Source organism: Oncorhynchus tshawytscha, unplaced genomic scaffold, assembly GCF_018296145.1.
Source record: "Oncorhynchus tshawytscha isolate Ot180627B unplaced genomic scaffold, Otsh_v2.0 Un_contig_5990_pilon_pilon, whole genome shotgun sequence".
NCBI lineage: Eukaryota > Metazoa > Chordata > Actinopteri > Salmoniformes > Salmonidae > Oncorhynchus > Oncorhynchus tshawytscha.
Genome location: NW_024609819.1, coordinates 688,576 through 709,905, shown reverse-complemented (window position 1 = coordinate 709,905; position 21,330 = coordinate 688,576). Strand labels below are relative to the sequence as shown.

General features: G+C 44.8%; 1 protein-coding gene and 1 long non-coding RNA gene across 2 annotated transcripts in view; both read right to left on the bottom strand.

Moving 5' to 3' along the window:
• The window catches only part of papss1 (3'-phosphoadenosine 5'-phosphosulfate synthase 1), a 28,632-nt gene extending 7,599 nt beyond the window's left edge, over nt 1-21,033 (bottom strand). The window contains exons 1-10 of the mRNA XM_042318930.1: nt 20,798-21,033; nt 19,965-20,079; nt 19,194-19,429; nt 18,807-18,945; nt 13,846-13,964; nt 13,440-13,553; nt 13,132-13,243; nt 10,584-10,789; nt 6,757-6,892; nt 6,368-6,636 (exon numbers count right to left, since the gene is read on the bottom strand). Coding sequence (XP_042174864.1) covers nt 6,368-6,636; nt 6,757-6,892; nt 10,584-10,789; nt 13,132-13,243; nt 13,440-13,553; nt 13,846-13,964; nt 18,807-18,945; nt 19,194-19,429; nt 19,965-20,079; nt 20,798-20,860 — 1,509 coding nt within the window. The 5' untranslated portion in view covers nt 20,861-21,033. The remainder of the gene's footprint in view (nt 1-6,367; nt 6,637-6,756; nt 6,893-10,583; nt 10,790-13,131; nt 13,244-13,439; nt 13,554-13,845; nt 13,965-18,806; nt 18,946-19,193; nt 19,430-19,964; nt 20,080-20,797) is intronic.
• Nucleotides 2,137-3,844, bottom strand: LOC121846100. The gene is made up of 3 exons (XR_006083008.1): nt 2,992-3,844; nt 2,270-2,929; nt 2,137-2,164 (listed from the first exon to the last, which is right to left on the bottom strand). It is a non-coding gene; the product is annotated as an uncharacterized LOC121846100 (long non-coding RNA).
• Nucleotides 21,034-21,330: the final 297 nt, after the last annotated feature.

Genomic DNA, 21,330 nt, shown 5'->3' with positions numbered 1-21,330 from the left:
AGAACCTGTAGGTAAGCACGTCATTGTACTGCGTATCACGTGGCATCGTGGATAGAGAACCTGTAGGTAAGCACGTCATTGTACTGCGATCACGTGGCATCGTGGATAGAGAACCTGTAGGTAAGCACGTCATTGTACTGCGTATCACGTGGCATCGTGGATAGAGAACCTGTAGGTAAGCACGTCATTGTACTGCGTATCACGTGGCATCGTGGATAGAGAACCTGTAGGTAAGCACGTCATTGTACTGCGTATCACGTGGCATCGTGGATAGAGAACCTGTAGGTAAGCACGTCATTGTACTGCGTATCACGTGGCATCGTGGATAGAGAACCTGTAGGTAAGCACGTCATTGTACTGCGTATCACGTGGCATCGTGGATAGAGAACCTGTAGGTAAGCACGTCATTGTACTGCGTATCACGTGGCATCGTGGATAGAGAACCTGTAGGTAAGCACGTCATTGTACTGCGTATCACGTGGCATCGTGGAACCTGTATAGAGAACCTGGCAGGTAAGAACACGTCATTGTACTGCGTATCACGTGGCATCGTGGATAGAGAACCTGTAGGTAAGCACGTCATTGTACTGCGTATCACGTGGCATCGTGGATAGAGAACCTGTAGGTAAGCACGTCATTGTACTGCGTATCACGTGGCATCGTGGATAGAGAACCTGTAGGTAAGCACGTCATTGTACTGCGTATCACGTGGCATCGTGGATAGAGAACCTGTAGGTAAGCACGTCATTGTACTGCGTATCACGTGGCATCGTGGATAGAGAACCTGTAGGTAAGCACGTCATTGTACTGCGTATCACGTGGCATCGTGGATAGAGAACCTGTAGGTAAGCACGTCATTGTACTGCGTATCACGTGGCATCGTGGATAGAGAACCTGTAGGTAAGCACGTCATTGTACTGCGTATCACGTGGCATCGTGGATAGAGAACCTGTAGGTAAGCACGTCATTGTACTGCGTCACGTCACGTGGAACATCACGTGGATAGAGAACCTGTAGGTAAGCACGTCATTGTACTGCGTATCACGTGGCATCGTGGATAGAGAACCTGTAGGTAAGCACGTCATTGTACTGCGTATCACGTGGCATCGTGGATAGGAACCTGTAGGTAAGCACGTCATTGTACTGCGTATCACGTGGCATCGTGGATAGGGAACCTGTAGGTAAGCACGTCATTGTACTGCGTATCACGTGGCATCGTGGATAGAGAACCTGTAGGTAAGCACGTCATTGTACTGCGTATCACGTGGCATCGTGGATAGAGAACCTGTAGGTAAGCACGTCATTGTACTGCGATCACGTGGCATCGTGGATAGAGAACCTGTAGGTAAGCACGTCATTGTACTGCGTATCACGTGGCATCGTGGATAGAGAACCTGTAGGTAAGCACGTCATTGTACTGCGTATCACGTGGCATCGTGGATAGAGAACCTGTAGGTAAGCACGTCATTGTACTGCGTATCACGTGGCATCGTGGATAGGGAACCTGTAGGTAAGCACGTCATTGTACTGCGTATCACGTGGCATCGTGGATAGGGAACCTGTAGGTAAGCACGTCATTGTACTGCGTATCACGTGGCATCGTGGATAGAGAACCTGTAGGTAAGCACGTCATTGTACTGCGTATCACGTGGCATCGTGGATAGAGAACCTGTAGGTAAGCACGTCATTGTACTGCGTATCACGTGGCATCGTGGATAGAGAACCTGTAGGTAAGCACGTCATTGTACTGCGTATCACGTGGCATCGTGGATAGAGAACCTGTAGGTAAGCACGCCATTGTACTGCGTATCACGTGGCATCGTGGATAGAGAACCTGTAGGTAAGCACGCCATTGTACTGCGTATCACGTGGCATCGTGGATAGAGAACCTGTAGGTAAGCACGCCATTGTACTGCGTATCACGTGGCATCGTGGATAGAGAACCTGTAGGTAAGCACGCCATTGTACTGCGTATCACGTGGCATCGTGGATAGAGAACCTGTAGGTAAGCACGCCATTGTACTGCGTATCACGTGGCATCGTGGATAGAGAACCTGTAGGTAAGCACGCCATTGTACTGCGTATCACGTGGCATCGTGGATAGAGAACCTGTAGGTAAGCACGCCATTGTACTGCGTATCACGTGGCATCGTGGATAGAGAACCTGTAGGTAAGCACGTCATTGTACTGCGTTGGCATTGTACGTGGGCATAGAGAACCTGTAGGTAAGCACGTCATTGTACTGCGTATCACGTGGCATATAGAGAACCTGTAGGTAAGCACGTCATTGTACTGCGTATCACGTGGCATCGTGGATAGAGAACCTGTAGGTAAGCACGTCATTGTACTGCGTATCACGTGGCATCGTGGATAGAGAACCTGTAGGTAAGCACGTCATTGTACTGCGTATCACGTGGCATCGTGGATAGAGAACCTGTAGGTAAGCACGTCATTGTACTGCGTATCACGTGGCATCGTGGATAGAGAACCTGTAGGTAAGCACGTCATTGTACTGCGTATCACGTGGCATCGTGGATAGAGAACCTGTAGGTAAGCACGTCATTGTACTGCGTATCACGTGGCATCGTGGATAGAGAACCTGTAGGTAAGCACGTCATTGTACTGCGTATCACGTGGCATCGTGGATAGAGAACCTGTAGGTAAGCACGTCATTGTACTGCGTATCACGTGGCATCGTGGATAGAGAACCTGTAGGTAAGCACGTCATTGTACTGCGTATCACGTGGCATCGTGGATAGAGAACCTGTAGGTAAGCACGTCATTGTACTGCGTATCACGTGGCATCGTGGATAGAGAACCTGTAGGTAAGCACGTCATTGTACTGCGTATCACGTGGCATCGTGGATAGAGAACCTGTAGGTAAGCACGTCATTGTACTGCGTATCACGTGGCATCGTGGATAGAGAACCTGTAGGTAAGCACGTCATTGTGGACCTGCGTCATTGTACACACGCATCGTGGATAGAGAACCTGTAGGTAAGCACGTCATTGTACTGCGTATCACGTGGCATCGTGGATAGAGAACCTGTAGGTAAGCACGTCATTGTACTGCGTATCACGTGGCATCGTGGATAGAGAACCTGTAGGTAAGCACGTCATTGTACTGCGTATCACGTGGCATCGTGGATAGAGAACCTGTAGGTAAGCACGTCATTGTACTGCGTATCACGTGGCATCGTGGATAGAGAACCTGTAGGTAAGCACGTCATTGTACTGCGTATCACGTGGCATCGTGGATAGAGAACCTGTAGGTAAGCACGTCATTGTACTGCGTATCACGTGGCATCGTGGATAGAGAACCTGTAGGTAAGCACGTCATTGTACTGCGTATCACGTGGCATCGTGGATAGAGAACCTGTAGGTAAGCACGTCATTGTACTGCGTATCACGTGGCATCGTGGATAGAGAACCTGTAGGTAAGCACGTCATTGTACTGCGTATCACGTGGCATCGTGGATAGAGAACCTGTAGGTAAGCACGTCATTGTACTGCGTATCACGTGGCATCGTGGATAGAGAACCTGTAGGTAAGCACGTCATTGTACTGCGTATCACGTGGCATCGTGGATAGAGAACCTGTAGGTAAGCACGTCATTGTACTGCGTATCACGTGGCATCGTGGATAGAGAACCTGTAGGTAAGCACGTCATTGTACTGCGTATCACGTGGCATCGTGGATAGAGAACCTGTAGGTAAGCACGTCATTGTACTGCGTATCACGTGGCATCGTGGATAGAGAACCTGTAGGTAAGCACGTCATTGTACTGCGTATCACGTGGCATCGTGGATAGAGAACCTGTAGGTAAGCACGTCATTGTACTGCGTATCACATGGCATCGTGGATAGAGAACCTGTAGGTAAGCACGTCATTGTACTGCGTCATCATGTGGCATCGTGGATAGAGAACCTGTAGGTAAGCACGTCATTGTACTGCGTATCACGTGGCATCGTGGATAGAGAACCTGTAGGTAAGCACGTCATTGTACTGCGTATCACGTGGCATCGTGGATAGAGAACCTGTAGGTAAGCACGTCATTGTACTGCGTATCACGTGGCATCGTGGATAGAGAACCTGTAGGTAAGCACGTCATTGTACTGCGTATCACGTGTATCCTGTGCATTAGGTGCCTTCAGAAAGTATTCACACCCCTTGACCTGTTCCACATTTTGTTGTTATAACCTGAATTTAAAATGTATTAAATGGAGATTGTGTCACTGGCCTACACACAATACCCCATAATATCAAAGTCTAAATATGTTTTTTTATTTTACGAACTAATAAATGAAAAGCTGAAATGTGTTCGGTCACTAAGTATTCAACCCCGTTGTTACGGCGAGCCTAAATAAGTTCAGGAGTAACAAGTCACATAATAAGTTGCATAGACTCATTCTGTGTGAAATAGTGTTTAACATGATTTTTAATGACTCATCTCTGTACTCCACACATACAGATAACTGTAAGGTCCTTCAACCGAGCAGTGAATTTCAAACAGAGTCAACCACAAAGACCAGGGAGGTTTTTCAATGCCTCGCAAAGAAGGGCACCTATGGGTAGATGGGTAAAAATAGAAAAAGCACACATTGAATATCCCTTTGAGCATGGTGAAGTTATTCATTACACTTTGGATGGTGTATCAATGCACCCAGTCACTACAAAGATAGAAGCATCCTTCATAACTCAGAAACCGCTCAGGGATTTCACCATGAGGCCAATGGGGACGTTAAAACAGTCACAGTTTAATAGCTGTGATAGGAGAAGACTGAGGATGGATCAACATTGTAGTTTCTCCACAATACTAACCTAATTGACAGAGATAAAAGGAAGCTGTACAGAATTTTAAAAAATATTCCAAAACACACTCCATATTTTCAAGCATAGTTGTAGCCGCATCATGTTATGGTTCCGCTTGTAATCGTTAAGGACTGGGGAGTTAGAGGATCAAAAATGAACCTAATGGATCTAAATACAGAGGACACACTGGTTCAGTCTGCTTTCCACCAGACACTGGCTGATTAATTACCTTTCAGCAGGACAATAACCCAAAACACAAGGCCAAATCTACACTGGACTTGCTTACTAAGAAGACAGTGAATGTTCCGGAGTGGCCGAGTTACAGGTTTGACTTTAATCTGCTTGAAAATCTGTGGCAAGACTTGAAACAGGTTGTCAAGCAACGATCAACAACCAATTTGACAGAGCTTGAAGAATTTTGAACAAAATAATGGGCAAATATTGTACAATCCAGATGTGTGCAGCTCTTAGAGAATTACCCAGAAAGACTCACAGCTTTAAATCACTGCCAAAGGTGATTGTAACATGTATTGACTCAGGGGTGTGAATACTTATGTTAATGAGGTATTTCTGCATTTAATTAGCAAAAATATATTTTTTTAAAACACGTTTTCACTTTTTTCATCATGGGGTATTGTGTGTAGATGGGTGAGAAATACATCTATTCAATCCAGGCTGTAACAACAAGATGTGGAATAAGTCTAGAGGTATGACTACTTTCTGAAGGTACTGTACGACAAATAAACTTGACTTATGATGGATGGGAATACAGCATATGTAGTCAAACACACAAAACATTTCATAGGGTGTTAGATGAGTCCGGAAGATCGTTCATCTTCTCCTAAATGTATGGACCTGGACTGATCTTAAGCCTGTTGTATTATTTCAGGGTGAAGAAGTATTTTATGGGTAAAGTCCATCTGAAGAGAAGGGATCCCTACCACTACCTCACTATCCAACAAAGGTGCCAGAATTACAGAGAACATGCAGCAACTCTTGGAGGACAATGGAATTACATTATAAAACGTTTATTTATTCTCAGAAGGCTCCAAAAAAAAAATCAGAGACGGGTTGGTTCTACTTTTAACAATGAGGATGCTTTTGTGGTGCATTTGATGTCAGGCTGTAAGATCACACAGACAGATGATGGGCCTTTTCGGGCTGCATCGTGTTCCCCAGAACAGAACAGAGCTCAGTCTGGTCTCAATGATCGTCTCCCCATAACCCGGACTACATGATTAAAGGACAGCAGGAGACTTCAAACAGCTAGACAGGCATCAAGTAAGTACAATACAAAGTGACAGAGATTATATTGAACTTTCTAATTCTGAATGTAAATTGCCATCCATGTTAGATTAAGCTGATTTCATAAGTCACGTGTGGACCGTCCCATCATATTACATCACAGTGACAGTCAGGCAATTTAAGTGTCAGGTACATAGAAATAGAATCCATAGAATGGACTTGGCTGCCAGTCCTCCCATTATTTCAACCATTGACTTGAATAGGGAAGCCCGTTCTACGGGTTCTATGGTCAGATTACTGCTAAGCTTACCTCAGTGGGGCCGGCGTACATCATGGGCGACGGGAAGATGGCCACGATGGTGTTTTCGGGTTTCAGCACGCCCTCGTCCAGCACGGCGGCGTGCTGCTTCATGCGCCACTCCAACGGCACGTCGTCGTCCTTGGTCCAGCCGCCCAGCGGGTGCAGCAGTAGGACGGGCCGGCGGTAGCCCCGTTCGATCAGACGCTTGTGGGTGTCCTGCATGAGGAGGGCGTGGCCGTTGTGCACCGGGTTGCGCAGCTGGAAGGCAAACACCGCGTCTGGAGGGAGAAAGAGGGCAGAGAAAGACTGATTTAGATGCTGCATCTTTATTGAGACATCCTGGTTTTCTTAAACAGAGAGAGCAAAATAGAGAGAGAGATCTAACTCTCTACCGTTACCTGCATTCATCTCCTTGAACTTGTGTTTGAGCTCAGTGGGGGTGAGTCTGTACTGGTCCAGGCCGTCGTTCCAGCTGATCTTGTCCAGGACCTGCAGGTCTCCTCCTACCAGCCAGTCTCCACTCTCCATTACCATCTGGACCAGACAGAGAGACAACACTCTGACCATTAACATCATACAATACCACACCCACTTCACTGTGACTCATATTTTCCAGGGTTCCCACTTTTCAAAAAATATTTTTACAGAACTTTTTACCAGAACTTATTTCAACCCGGGTATTGTGCAGATCTGAAAAGACTGGATAGCTGTAAGCAATATGGTGAACATTTCAGCCTATCAAAGAAGAGAGAGGTGCAGTAATGACCATACTGCTTATAACTATCCAATTCTGTCAGAGGTACATGAAGAGCCTGCGGCTATGGATCAATTTGAAATTGATGCTAAACAAGTGGCATTCTCTAACATGTTCATACTGCGGTTATGACAGCCATCAAGGACTGTTTCAAAACAGTAAACCACCCCAATCTGGCAACCGCTGAAAGAGGGGCGGGATTATGGATAAATCAATAACAGCCCCCAGACAACTTGAAATAAAACATCTAAAAAAAGTTGAGACTCCTACAAATTGGAGCCCAGGAAGAATGAAGAATCCCCTTCGCTTTATGCCTTTGACCACATCTCTCTCGACTTTAGCGGGAAAAAACTCACGAGGAACACAAAATATGACGTGTAATGTAATCCACAACGAGACACCATCCACGATGAGCTCATGGACCACATTGAAGCGATTTCCCCCCCCTTACAATATTGTTCTAATGTCCCCAAAGTACTGCTAAACCCAGGCAAAGCCAGCTTTGTTTCAGGCTAGAACTCTTGGTCTGCCTTTCTGGGCATGTACTGTGCCTGTGCTGTAACCACTGGGCTCTTTATGGAGTACACACTGCAGGGTAGGTACTCAAGCCATCAAATCAGGACTATGGATAGACTATGGCAGGGGGGTCCAGAAGCATATACACAAATGTGTCTTATAGAGAATGGCTTTTCAATATTACTCAAGGAGTCAAAGTTAGAAAACAATACCAGCCTACTAGTGAGCAGTTGTGATGTCCCATATAAAAACAGTCACAGTGGCATGTAAAGGTTTGGATTTAAAGGGGGTGGGTTCCTATGGATGTAACTGTATGGGGGCTGAGTCTTAGATTCCACAGACTAGAATTTATATTCTGAGGAGGATTCCACAGTAGCACTGACTGTCTGATAGACGTTGGTAGTGCATTTCGCCCAAGTCTTTGTAAGTTGTAGTAGGACGTCTTTCACAACAGAGATGGAGCATGTATTATCCACAAGGTTATATACACTGCACACATCTTCAGTGTTCAAGAAAACATTGAGAGAATCTTGTTGTTATCATCAATAAGCCAGAGAGGAAGGATGGATGGAGTTCAGTGTAACGGTGTGAAGAGATGCCTTTCATTCCACTTGATCCAACTAGTCTGATCTACTGGCTCCAGATCAGTGGCTAAGAAGACGAATAACCCTCACTTTGGCGGCTGAGACATGAAAAGACCCATCTGAGGAAAAACCGTTTCAATTCCCAAACACACAGTAGATCTAATAAACATTCTAAGATGGAAAATGATAGTAGAATGCTAGCTCAGGGGTAACCCAAAGCTGCATTTACACGATAACACACACACACTGTTTTAGATACAAAGGGACTCCTGCTAAATTAAACAACTCAGCATGCTGTAGTTTCCGACGTGAAGGCTCCCATCTCCCTGGCGGCACGGACAGGAGTAAACAGGAAACGTGGATTGACCGCGACGTAATACGGAGCAGGTTATTCCTCGTCTCAGAGAGAGACGGAGACGGGATGAGGGGCTGCCGCCTGCGAGGGGTGTGTTGACGGATCGTCTACAGCGCAGGGAGTTAAAGTGTGTGTGTGTTAAACGAGTGACACCTTAATCATTGCAAGCTGTACACACACACACACACACACACACACACACACACACACACACAGCGGAGACAGGACAGGAGGCACCGCTGGAGAAACAGAGTGACAGGTCTGGGAGAACCCACTACCCAGCATGCATTGCCTGCAGCAGGGCCAAAGCCGCCAGAGACAGACGCACTAGAGGATTATGGGTAGCTGATGGGACAGCCAACCACACTGCTTTCTTGGTAAACTGACAGTACCTACAACTGAACACCAACCCAGAATGGATAACAGAGACGCTGAAGATAGTGTTGGCTGTTCAACTTTGTTGAATTGAAGGGCATTTTGAGTGAAACAGGAGATGCAAATTCACAGCATCTCACCCAGCCAATGACTCAACAGGGCAGGGCTTTAAAATGAGCCACCGTGGTGTTAGTGTGTGTCTGTTCAGTGTGTTTAAAATCACCAGACCGAGTTGGGTTGAAGACAGTATAGCACTACTCCAGCTCCCTCTGTGTGTGTGTGTGTGTGCAAACCCACACTAATCCATAACAATGGGAGCCCAAATTGTCCCGAGACAGATAGCAAAAATAACCCTAGCCCGGCTCCTGCCACCATCAGTCTTGAAGATAGGGTTTCAAAAATGCAATTTCACAATTGTCCTCCCCGGTTATAGATCTCCAGTCCTGTTGTGTGACGTGGTGGCGTGTGTGTGACTACACTTGTGTGTGCGCAAGACAGCTTTCCCAGGTCTGATCCCTCGCCACAGCTGGGCTGGCGCCTGTAGTTTTTTTTTAAAGCAGGGGGGTGGGATCATTTCAGGACGCCACGAAGTCTACCTGAGCGCCCACTGATATAATAACAGTCCATAATAATAAGAAACCATTGTTGCCATCTTTGCTCAGGTATATTTGGAATGGATGAGGTGGGTGGCTGCTGGCGAGGGGTAATGTGTTCAGCAGGGCCAGCTCCAAGTCCAGGACAGCTTTACTAAAAGCCCTGTGTAAATAAAAGGCCGTTTGAAGGGGCCAGATGGAGAGAGGGGGCCGAGAGAGACTGCGATCCAAATAAAACACATGTGCAAATTGAGGGCGGTCCGAGGGCGATGGAGCGATTACACAAGCACTTCTGACAGGGGAAGGAGAGCAGCAGCAGCCCATTTCTTTACGACACTACTCCACTTTATTCAGTCCTTCCATAAGCAGCACTGAGGAAAAGGGTCACCTAGGATCTGTCTTCTATTAGAACGATGTGTGTGTGTGTGTGTGTGTGTGTGTGTGTGTGTGTGCGTACAAGGGGAGAGTTGGTTGGGTTGGACATGGGGAGGGTGTTTATCAAACATCACGTTAAGGGTAACCATCTCAGGGGCCATGCCTGCATTGTTCAGCATTATGACCAGGGATCCATTTCATAATAACTACCAGTGGGACATTCTATACAGCTCTGGAGACTGTGGAGCTGTAACAGAAGGTATGGGTGTATGATAATAAACCTGGTGGAGGGAGGTGTGAGAACGCCAAGGCTCCTCCGTGTCACATAACATAAACTGTCAGATGAAACTGTCAAGAGCACCGGTTTGAGCCAAACAAAGATAAGAAACACTCAAAGGAAAACAAACATCGTCGTTTTGACATGTTACATGACAGTTTTCAAAAGTGACAGCTTTCGTTGGAAAGTCAAGACACCCCTTGCTGTGCAGTGGAACGGTCCGTAGCCCCCCCTGCTCGTTTATGTGATAGGGTCTCTGGAACTAACCACTGACCTTGATGTAGGAGAGTTTTCAACACAGCTTTTGCTGGCATAACACCCCTCGCGGTGCAGTGGACCGGACCGTGGCTGCCCTGTCTGTCTATGTGGTAGGGGTCTCTGGAACTAACCACTGACCTTGATGTAGGGGTGGTCCTTGCAGGTCGTGCCCCACTGGCGGGCGCAGCGCTCCTCCTTGCGGTGCTCGTAGAACTCGGGGTTGCGGAGGATGGCCACACGGCGGCCCTCGTACACCAGGGCCATGGCCGTGACGCCGTCCAGACGCTCCTTGTCCGCCCCCGACACCGGCAACACCACCGGCACAGACAGGTTGATGACGCCACCTAGGGGACGGGAGGGGAACAGGTGGTTTGGTTCATTGAGGGGGTCAGAGGTTGAATAAAGGAAAGGAGACATGGAAGGTAGCCATGTTAGTGCTTTGAGAGACAGAATAAATCAACGTCAGACTGCTGACAGAGGAAGTTGATAGGTCAGAAACCAGACAGCCCCATCAGCAAACCTGCAGCATCAGTTTAACTGTCTCTCCTACAATAACTTCAAGTACAGCCTATCTACTGCATACTATACCAGGGAATATTTAGACATTTAAGATATATGAGGTGTTTAGGGAACAAACAGCATCCAGTCTTGTGCATTCAGGTGGTTTCTGACCCGCGCAGAAAGAAAGAAAAAGAGAAAAGAAAGAGGCCCCGTGTTGACATGACGTTGGCAGATTCATTTAGCCCTACACCTTGATTAAACCAACATGACCAGCACGCTTTTCACATCCTATTGGATCAGATGGTGTGTTGCTGGATGGGATGCCATTGCTGCCAACCACCCCGCCACCACTCCTCCATCCTCTGTCACAGAGTTAGCACACACAGCTGGCTTCAATAAGACACGTGAACACACACACACACACACGCCTGCTGTCCCAGCCTGGCCCATGCCAAACAAGGAGCTGGCACAAACACACAACAGTCATCTACCAGGGAAATGCTGGTGTCCTTGTCAATCCTATTAACTGGGACTCCAAATCAGGGACGGATTACAATGAAGTGAGAGTAGGGTTGTAAAATTCCAGTAACATTCCCCAAATTCCCTGCTTTACCAGAAATCCTGGTTGGAGGATTCCCATATTTCCTGCTTATTTCCTCTTAATTCCAGGAATCTTCCAACCAGAATTTCTGGAAAACTAGGGAATTTTGGGAAAGTCACCAGAATTGTGCAACCTGAAGTGAAAGTGAGGGTAAAAGTACAAAAGTTAAATGAAGAAATGATCCGACTTCTATCCAGTCATGTTTGGTTCCGTGGTGATTGTGTAGAACGGAAGCTCCTCCAGTGCCGTAAGGGTCAGCCACTGGAAAATCCCTAGAAGGAACTGGAAATAGACAAACGATAGTTTGTGGAGGCAATCGATATTAAGGCTTCATCCTTTTCCTCCGCTCACATTTCCCTCGCTAGGACAAACAAGAGAAACCTGAGTGAGGGCATTGCACATGGACACGTCATTCAGCGTTCTCTACCAAGTACACAGGCCCAGTTCCGCTTATTTGCCACAGCATAGAGTCACCGTTAGCTCTGGTCCAAAACATATTGAAATCATATCTAAAGAAAAACCAAACAAGACCTGATCCAAAAATGACTCGTTGGTGCTGTGAAGAATAGAGAGTTGTTGCTGTAAGGAACACCTGTGATATCGGACAGCTAATGAAACACTGGCTTGGTTATCATTTCTGTTGTTGAACACATTTTTATGCTGCGTGTGTGTGTGTGTGTGTGTGTGCCAGTATGTATTGGCAACACATCACACACGTCGCCTTAAGGGTCAGTGTTATGTGGGCAATAAAAGCAAATTGACTCTTTTTTGGAAATTCAAACTCTGTGTAGGAAATTGGTGTAATTACACAGTTTCACCAATACCAAAGACTGGGCCCCGCGGTGTTCCTTCAGCCCAACTCAAAAGGTACCGGTTCCATTTGTTTCCAGAGAATTAAAAGTCTTGAGCCTGAAGTGTAAAAGGATCACGATGACTCAACACAATAGCATGGTAAGATTATCCCTCTGATTCTTTCATCTAAAAATCAGACTTACTTTTGATTAACTAATGTATTCGGTCATTTTGAGGTAATGATGAGCTAATCAAGACCACTTGTCCGAACTCTACATGTACATATTACCTCGACACATTGACTCTGTACCTGTACCCCCTGTACAAAGCCTCTGTACTGTTATTTTACTGCTGCTCTTTAACTATGTTATTTTTAACGTGTCTATTTTTTACTAAACACTTAAAAATATATATATTTTAACTGCAGTGTTGGTTAAGAGCTTGTAAGTCATTTCACTGCATGGTCTACACCTGTTGTATTCAGCCATGTCACAAATAACATTTGATTTGATCTGAACATGTCCTTTTGAGAGCTTTCATCTCCCTCTAGTGGCCATTATAGAGCATAACATCCATTGATTTATTTGACTTCACGGAGAAATACACCTGTATTTATCACAGCACCTCTTCCTCAAAATGTCAGTGAGAAGTGAGGAGAGGATTAAGAAAGGCAGACATTTTGAGAAGTAGGCAAGGAAAGGACTCTAAGGCAGACATTTTGAGGAGAGAACAAGAGGAAAACATCAGGGATCAAGGAAAGATTGTTGAGAAAGGGCCATGATGCCGTCTTACCGTCCAGCAGACAGTCAAAGTGGAGACACTGCAGGAACTCCCTCTCCCTCATGAAGCCGTTCAGAGGGGTGGCCCAGCCCTCAGCAAGCACCTGAACCCACTGCATGTCCACCTGTGATCAAACAGTGGTCAATCAGCACTCAAATAATGGTTCAACAGCATTCAAAGTGTGGTCGAACATGGATCACACTTTCAGAAATGTTCCCTTATCACTTTAACATAGGCCTTTAGAATCTATCCATCCCCTGTAGACTCTCAGAAAACACCAGTAGGTGTTAGTAAAAATGGTATTTGATGAGAACGGTTACCTTTCCAATCTGCACAGCAGGTAGTGTTTCAGCATCCGTCTTGGCCAGGTCCAGCTTGTTCTCAACTACGTACAGCTCCTTCACTTCATAGGAAGCATCCACCGGCACTATATCCTACAAATATTCATTCATTATACCAGTGAAAATGCACAAAACATCATGGTAAAACGAGAACATCCAAGAGGTTGATCGCGTTGGATAAGAATTCAGGGGTGTGAAAGTGGGGGTTATTCAGCTGTGAGGCGTTAGTATTTTGGAAATGTGAATCCTAATCTGAAAGTGTGAAGACACTGCCCTCTAGTGGAAATTAAATGTGACAGCATCCTTCCATGTTACAGGTTTCAATTAATCTGTTTATGCCAAACCTCATCAATGGATGGATGAAAGAGAAGGTTGTTTCTCTCACCTTCTCATGTAGCAGGTCAATGAGCTGCTGTATAGACTCGTTGACACTGCAGGAGTCAGTCTTCAGCACCAGCTCTGGGGCCTCTGGTTTCTCATACTCCGAGTCTATCCCAGTGAAACCTGACACATGGAAAAAACAGTCACAATTCATTTATAGAATAGCTAAATCAGTCCCTCAATTGGCATGAATAACAATAGCTGAATATGAAACAATATGTCATTTGCAGAAAGGTTGTGACTTCATTAAAGTTGCAGGGAAGGTAATATCTATCCACTGAGTCAGTGGCTCACAAACGTTAACAGTTATTGTACCACCAACTGAATTGTGCTCCACCCAGAGTACCCCTGAAGTTCCCCCTCATGTGCATTTGAACAGCAACCCTATTGTCTCATGAGTCTTCTCAAGTACCACTGTGGATAGACCAAGTAACCCCAGGGGCCCTTGTACCTCTGGTTGGAAACACTGCACAAGTCACACAAATTAACAGAAATCTAGACGGGCTTTTTTGTTGTTGACATGGTTCACGCAGCTTATTATCCAGATTGGCGTGTCTTGAAGAGACAAGATTCTTAATAATGTGGTCTGAGGACGCACTCGAACAGGGCTGAATCCCACCCAGTCCCCCCATCCAATTAGTCACTCTACTACCTGACATATGGCACCTGGTAGATCATGTCTTGACCAGTTGGAGAGCTTAACTAGGCTTCGCAGTATATTGTCTCATGCCTACAGCTCAGAGCTTAGCATGAAGGAACCTGTAAGTAAGCATTTCTTTGGACTGTGCCCACCATGTGGATACTGTGCCCACCATGTGGATACTGTGCCCACCATGTGGATACTGTGCCCACCATGTGGATACTGTGCCCACCATGTGGATACTGTGCCCACCATGTGGATACTGTGCACACCATGTGGATACTGTGCACACCATGTGGATACTGTGCACACCATGTGGATACTGTGCACACCATGTGGATACTGTGCACACCATGTGGATGCTGTGCACACCATGTGGATGCTGTGCACACCATGTGGATGCTGTGCACACCATGTGGATACTGTGCACACCATGTGGATACTGTGCACACCATGTGGATACTGTGCACACCATGTGGATACTGTGCACACCATGTGGATACTGTGCACACCATGTGGATACTGTGCACATGACAAATGAACTGACTCCGAGCTCAGCAGGGTGCACTAGACTAGATGAAGATCTTGTCCCAGCAGCTTCCTTAGCTTGTGACTCACTGTTTCACTAAGCGATAAATGACACAGCACTTCCTCTGGTAACAACAGCCAAAGACATCTCATGTTCCTGCTGGTCCAAACTAATACACTTTACATACTTTCTCTAGAGACTTCTCTCCAACTTTTTCATACATACTAATGCAATAAGAGAGTTATGGTAAAATGCCTAAAAGCATTAGAGGTCGCCCGAATATGACTTTTCAACACCAATACAGATTATTGGAGGACCAAAAAAAGCAGATCCCGATTAATCAGCCGATTTAAAAAAAAAAATGTTTGTAATAATGACAATTACAACAATACTGAATGAACACTTATTTTAACTTAATATATTACATCAATAAAATCAATTTAGCCTCAAATAATGAAACATGTTCAATTTGGTTTATAATAATACAAAAAGAAAGTGTTGGAGAAGAGTAAAAGTGCAATATGTGCCATGTAAGAAAGCTAACCTTTAAGTTCCTTGCTCAGAACATATGAAAGCTGGTGGTTCCTTTTAACATGAGTCTTCAATATTCCCGGGTAAGAAGTTGTTATAGGAATTATAGGACCATTTCTCTCTATACGATTTGTATTTCATATACCTTTGGCTATTGGATGTTCTTATAGGCACTTTAGTATTGCCAGTGTAACAGTATAGCTTCCGTCCCTCTCCTCGCTCCTATCTGGGCTCGAACCAGGAACACATCAACAGCAGCATTGCCCATGCAGAGCAAGGGGAACAACCACTCAGTCTCAGAGCGAGTGACATTTGAAATGCTATTAGCGCGCATCCCGCAAACTAGCTAGCCATTTCACATCGGTTACACCAGCCTAATCTCGGGAGTTGATAGGCTTGAAGTCATAAACAGCAGAGCTGCTGGCAAAACGCACAAAAGTGCTGTTTGAATGAATGCTTACAAGCCTGCTGCTGCCTACCGTCGCTCAGTCAGACTGCTCTATCAAATCATAGACTTAGTTATAACATGATAACCCACAGAAATACGAGCCTTAGGTCATTAATATGGTCGAATACGGAAACTATCATCTCGAAAACAAGACGTTTATTCTTTCAGTGAAATACGGAACCGTTCTGTATTTTATCTAATGGGTGGCATCCATTATTCTAAATATTCCTGTTACATTGCACAACCTTCAATGTTATGTCACAATTTCTTAAAATTCTGGCAAATTAGGCGGCCCAAACTGTCGCATAGACTCTGCGTGCAATGAACGCAAGATACAGTGCCTTGCGAAAGTATTCGGCCCCCTTGAACTTTGTGACCTTTTGCCACATTTCAGGCTTCAAACATAAAGATATAAAACTGTATTTTTTTGTGAAGAATCAACAACAAGTGGGACACAATCATGAAGTGGAACGACATTTATTGGATATTTCAAACTTTTTTAACAAATCAAAAACTGAAAAATTGGGCGTGCAAAATTATTCAGCCCCTTTACTTTCAGTGCAGCAAACTCTCTACAGAAGTTCAGTGAGGATCTCTGAATGATCCAATGTTGACCTAAATGACTAATGATGATAAATACAATCCACCTGTGTGTAATCAAGTCTCCGTATAAATGCACCTGCACTGTGATAGTCTCAGAGGTCCGTTAAAAGCGCAGAGAGCATCATGAAGAACAAGGAACACACCAGGCAGGTCCGAGATACTGTTGTGAAGAAGTTTAAAGCCGGATTTGGATACAAAAAGATTTCCCAAGCTTTAAACATCCCAAGGAGCACTGTGCAAGCGATAATATTGAAATGGAAGGAGTATCAGACCACTGCAAATCTACCAAGACCTGGCCGTCCCTCTAAACTTTCAGCTCATACAAGGAGAAGACTGATCAGAGATGCAGCCAAGAGGCCCATGATCACTCTGGATGAACTGCAGAGATCTACAGCTGAGGTGGGAGACTCTGTCCATAGGACAACAATCAGTCGTATATTGCACAAATCTGGCCTTTATGGAAGAGTGGCAAGAAGAAAGCCATTTCTTAAAGATATCCATAAAAAGTGTTGTTTAAAGTTTGCCACAAGCCACCTGGGAGACACACCAAACATGTGGAAGAAGGTGCTCTGGTCAGATGAAACCAAAATTGAACTTTTTGGCAACAATGCAAGACGTTATGTTTGGCGTAAAAGCAACACAGCTCATCACCCTGAACACACCATCCCCACTGTCAAACATGGTGGTGGCAGCATCATGGTTTGGGCATGCTTTTCTTCAGCAGGGACAGGGAAGATGGTTAAAATTGATGGGAAGATGGATGGAGCCAAATACTGGACCATTCTGGAAGAAAACCTGATGGAGTCTGCAAAAGACCGGAGACTGGGACGGAGATTTGTCTTCCAACAAGACAATGATCCAAAACATAAACCAAAATCTACAATGGAATGGTTCAAAAATAAACATATCCAGGTGTTAGAATGGCCAAGTCAAAGTCCAGACCTGAATCCAATCGAGAATCTGTGGAAAGAACTGAAAACTGCTGTTCACAAATGCTCTCCATCCAACCTCACTGAGCTCGAGCTGTTTTGCAAGGAGGAATGGGAAAAAATTTCAGTCTCTCAATGTGCAAAACTGATAGAGACATACCCCAAGCGACTTACAGCTGTAATCGCAGCAAAAGGTGGCGCTACAAAGTATTAACTTAAGGGGGCTGAATCATTTTGCACGCCCAATTTTTCAGTTTTTGATTTGTTAAAAAAGTTTGAAATATCCAATAAATGTCGTTCCACTTCATGATTGTGTCCCACTTGTTGTTGATTCTTCACAAAAAAATACAGTTTTATATCTTTATGTTTGAAGCCTGAAATGTGGCAAAAGGTCGCAAAGTTCAAGGGGGCCGAATACTTTCGCAAGGCACTGTAAGTGACAATTTCACCTGGTTAATATTGCCCGCTAACCTGGATTTCTTTTAATATGCAGGTTTAAAAATATGTTTCTGGTTAGGTATAGTCATGCAACGATTGTGCTTTTTTCGCAAATGCGCTTTTGTTAAATCATCCCGTTTGGCGAAGTTGGCTGTCTTTGTTAAGAAGAAATAGTCTTCGCAGTTCGCAACGAGTCATGTTAGCAGGCAATATTAACTAAATATGCAGGGTTAAAAATATATACTTGTGTATTGATTTTAAGAAAGGCATTGATGTTTATGGTTAGGTACACATTGGAGCAACGAGTCATTTTTCACGAATACGTACCGCGTCGATTATACGCAACGCAGGACATGCTAGATAAACTCGTAATATCATCAACCATGTTTAGTTAACTAGTGATTATGATTGATTGATTGTTTTTTAAGAGATAAGTTTAATGCTACCTAGCAACTTACCTTGGCTTCTAACTGCATTCGCATAACAGGCAGTCTCCTCGTGGAGTGCAATGTAATCAGGTGGTTAGAGCGTTGGACTAGTTAACTGTAAGGTTACAAGATTGAATCCCCGAGCTGACAAGGTAAAAATCTGTCATTCTGCCCCTGAACAAAGCAGTTACCCCACCGTTCCTAGACCGTCATTGGAAATAAGAATGTGTTCTTAATTGATTTGTCTAGTTAAATAAAGGATAAATAAAGGTGGAGTAAAAAATTAAATGTAAAATAGAATTTTTAAAAATCAGCCAAATCAGTGTCAAAAAAATACAGATTTCCGATTGTTATGAAAACTTGAAATTGGCCCTAATTAATCGACCTCTAATAAGCATGTGTTATTTATCTGGCCTTACCTCTGATCTCTCCAGCCCTGGCTCTCTTGTAGAGGCCCTTGACGTCCCGCTGTTCACACACGTCAAGCGGCGCGTCAACAAACACCTCGAAGAAGGGCAAGCCTGCAGCCTCGTGGATCTTCCTGGCGTTCACACGATCCTGGACGATGGGGAGACAAACGGGATAGTTAACTCCTGACGATGATGGTGTATTTGAAATCGTCAACTGGGAATTACAGGCAAAACACAAGTAGCAGCATATGGACTCTCTGCATCTTTCTTTTTGCTCTCTTTCCTCTCGTCTTTCTCATGACTTATCACCTCTTCCCCTCGGTCTTCCGATATCCTCTTCTATTCTGTCTCTACCTCCCTCTCCTCTTTCTCTCACTTGTTCCACCCCTCACTCACCCGTCCGTAGGGAGATATGAAGCTGGCGATGCAGACGAGCCCTGCGTCGGCAAACAGGCGGGCCACCTCGGCTATACGCCTGACGTTCTCCTCGCGGTCCTCAGGGCTGAAGCCCAGGTTCTTGTTTAAGCCCTGGCGGATGTTGTCTCCATCCAGCGAGTAGCAGGGGATGCCGTGGCACACCAGGTACTCCTCCAGGGCCATGCTCACCGTGGTCTTCCCAGCCCCAGACAGACCTGGGTGGGAGAGAGTGGTGAGGAATAGGTGTTGATGGTGGTTGGTCAATATTAGTATTGAGTGTAGCCAACTAGCAATACCCCCATTTTAGCATTGCGTCAATATTAGCATTGAATGAATGATGAAAATGGTGGCTGTCAATATTAGCTTTGAATGCATGATAACAAATGGTGCCTGACAATATTAGAATTGAAGGCAGAGCGTGGATGAATGTGATGCAGTCTTTAGAAATGCTACTGTTGATTGAATGCTAATATTGTCTTTTGGTAGTATTTGAAACCTAAATACATCAGTAAACCTTGTTCAATGGTGAGTTAGTGTGAGTGCATATAAAGTGACTGAAAGAAAGGCTTAAAAAAACATTTGTATTTCTTTGTGAAGACTGTAACTGACGATAGCCTGGTCCCAGATCTGTTTGTGTGGTCTTGCCAACTCCTAAGGTCAGTCTCACAATAACCAATGACCCTAGGAGTTGACAAAACAGCCCAAACAGATCTGGGACCAGGCAAACTGAACTTTAGTTCTTCTGTATACCTGTGAGCCAGACAGTACATCCACGGAAGCCCCCTCTCGTCCCCACCACCTGACCACGCTTATTCCTGCTGACATGATGAGCCTGGTAGGTCACATTAGTCGCCCTCTGCGTTCCCTGCAATCACAATATTGTTCTGTCCTTTAGTTTCATATCAAATTACACTGACTTAGTCCCATTTGTTCCTTTGCATTTGCAGCCAACACTGACTGTGACTTTGCAACATACAGAAGCCACAATGACTTACACTGAGTCCAGGACAGGCACATTTCTTACTCATGAAGCAAAAGGTCATCAGCAATATTATGAAAAAAAAACGTTGAAGGACTGGTTTGACCCTAATGTACAGTAAGGTGACATAGGTCTACATTCCAATGCATGTGCCCGGTCACTAGGCTCCTGCTGAGTAGATTAGCAAGAAGCATTTTGATAGTCACACAAAAATGTACGTCAAGGTACACGGGTCATCGTGATGACGACAGATCATTTTGCAGCAGATACAGTATCTCATAGTTAACTAGCTAACTGCAGCATATAGCAGTTGCTATATGGCAGAACAGCTTGCTTTTGAAATGTCGTGCAAGCTATAGCTTGCTACAAATGGCTGTCTGTCTGGCATTTGGTGGCAAGACTAAGAAGCTAACTAGTTGCATTTCTCCAATCCTAGGAACACGGCCATTCTGCGCAGCTAAGAAAGTATTGCATAATTTAATTATAGCAGTAAATGTTTTACTGGGAACAGAAATTGCAGAAACAAGAGACAACATTGATAGTTCAGCAGCATATTGTTGACGTGGCAGCGGTCGCCGGGGTAGGAATGAATACAACAACTCACCCAATTCTCGCTGGACGAGTTGCTCAGCTTCGGTTTCTTGTGAGAGTTTCCGGAAGTCTCCATAACGGTCTATAATGAAAGCTTTCGTCACCAGTTAAGGTATATGCGACCTACTAAATCAATTACTAAAACGTTATATTTTTACGGACAGTTATCTCTTTGAATGGAGGAACCTCAAACAGGAACCGATGAGGACGACCTACGTCATCAGAATCGGAAGTGATGTCTATTGGCTGGTGAACTGTCTGTTCTTTGAAAACTGATTTTGAATCAGTTTTATCCGCGCAAGTCTCAAACGACACGGTGATGACATCTATGGATGACAGAGCTAGATTACATAACATATCCTGGACCAGTTATTTATTACCTGTGGTGTGCTTCGCGGAGATAAGTGCGGAATGCACATTGGATAAAATACATATTCATATTAGACATTTTAGTTTGTTGGCTCCAGTTCGATTTTTTCCAATTCAATTATATGATTGGAAATAACTTATTTAAATAACTATATCACGTACTGTGGCAAATCCTAC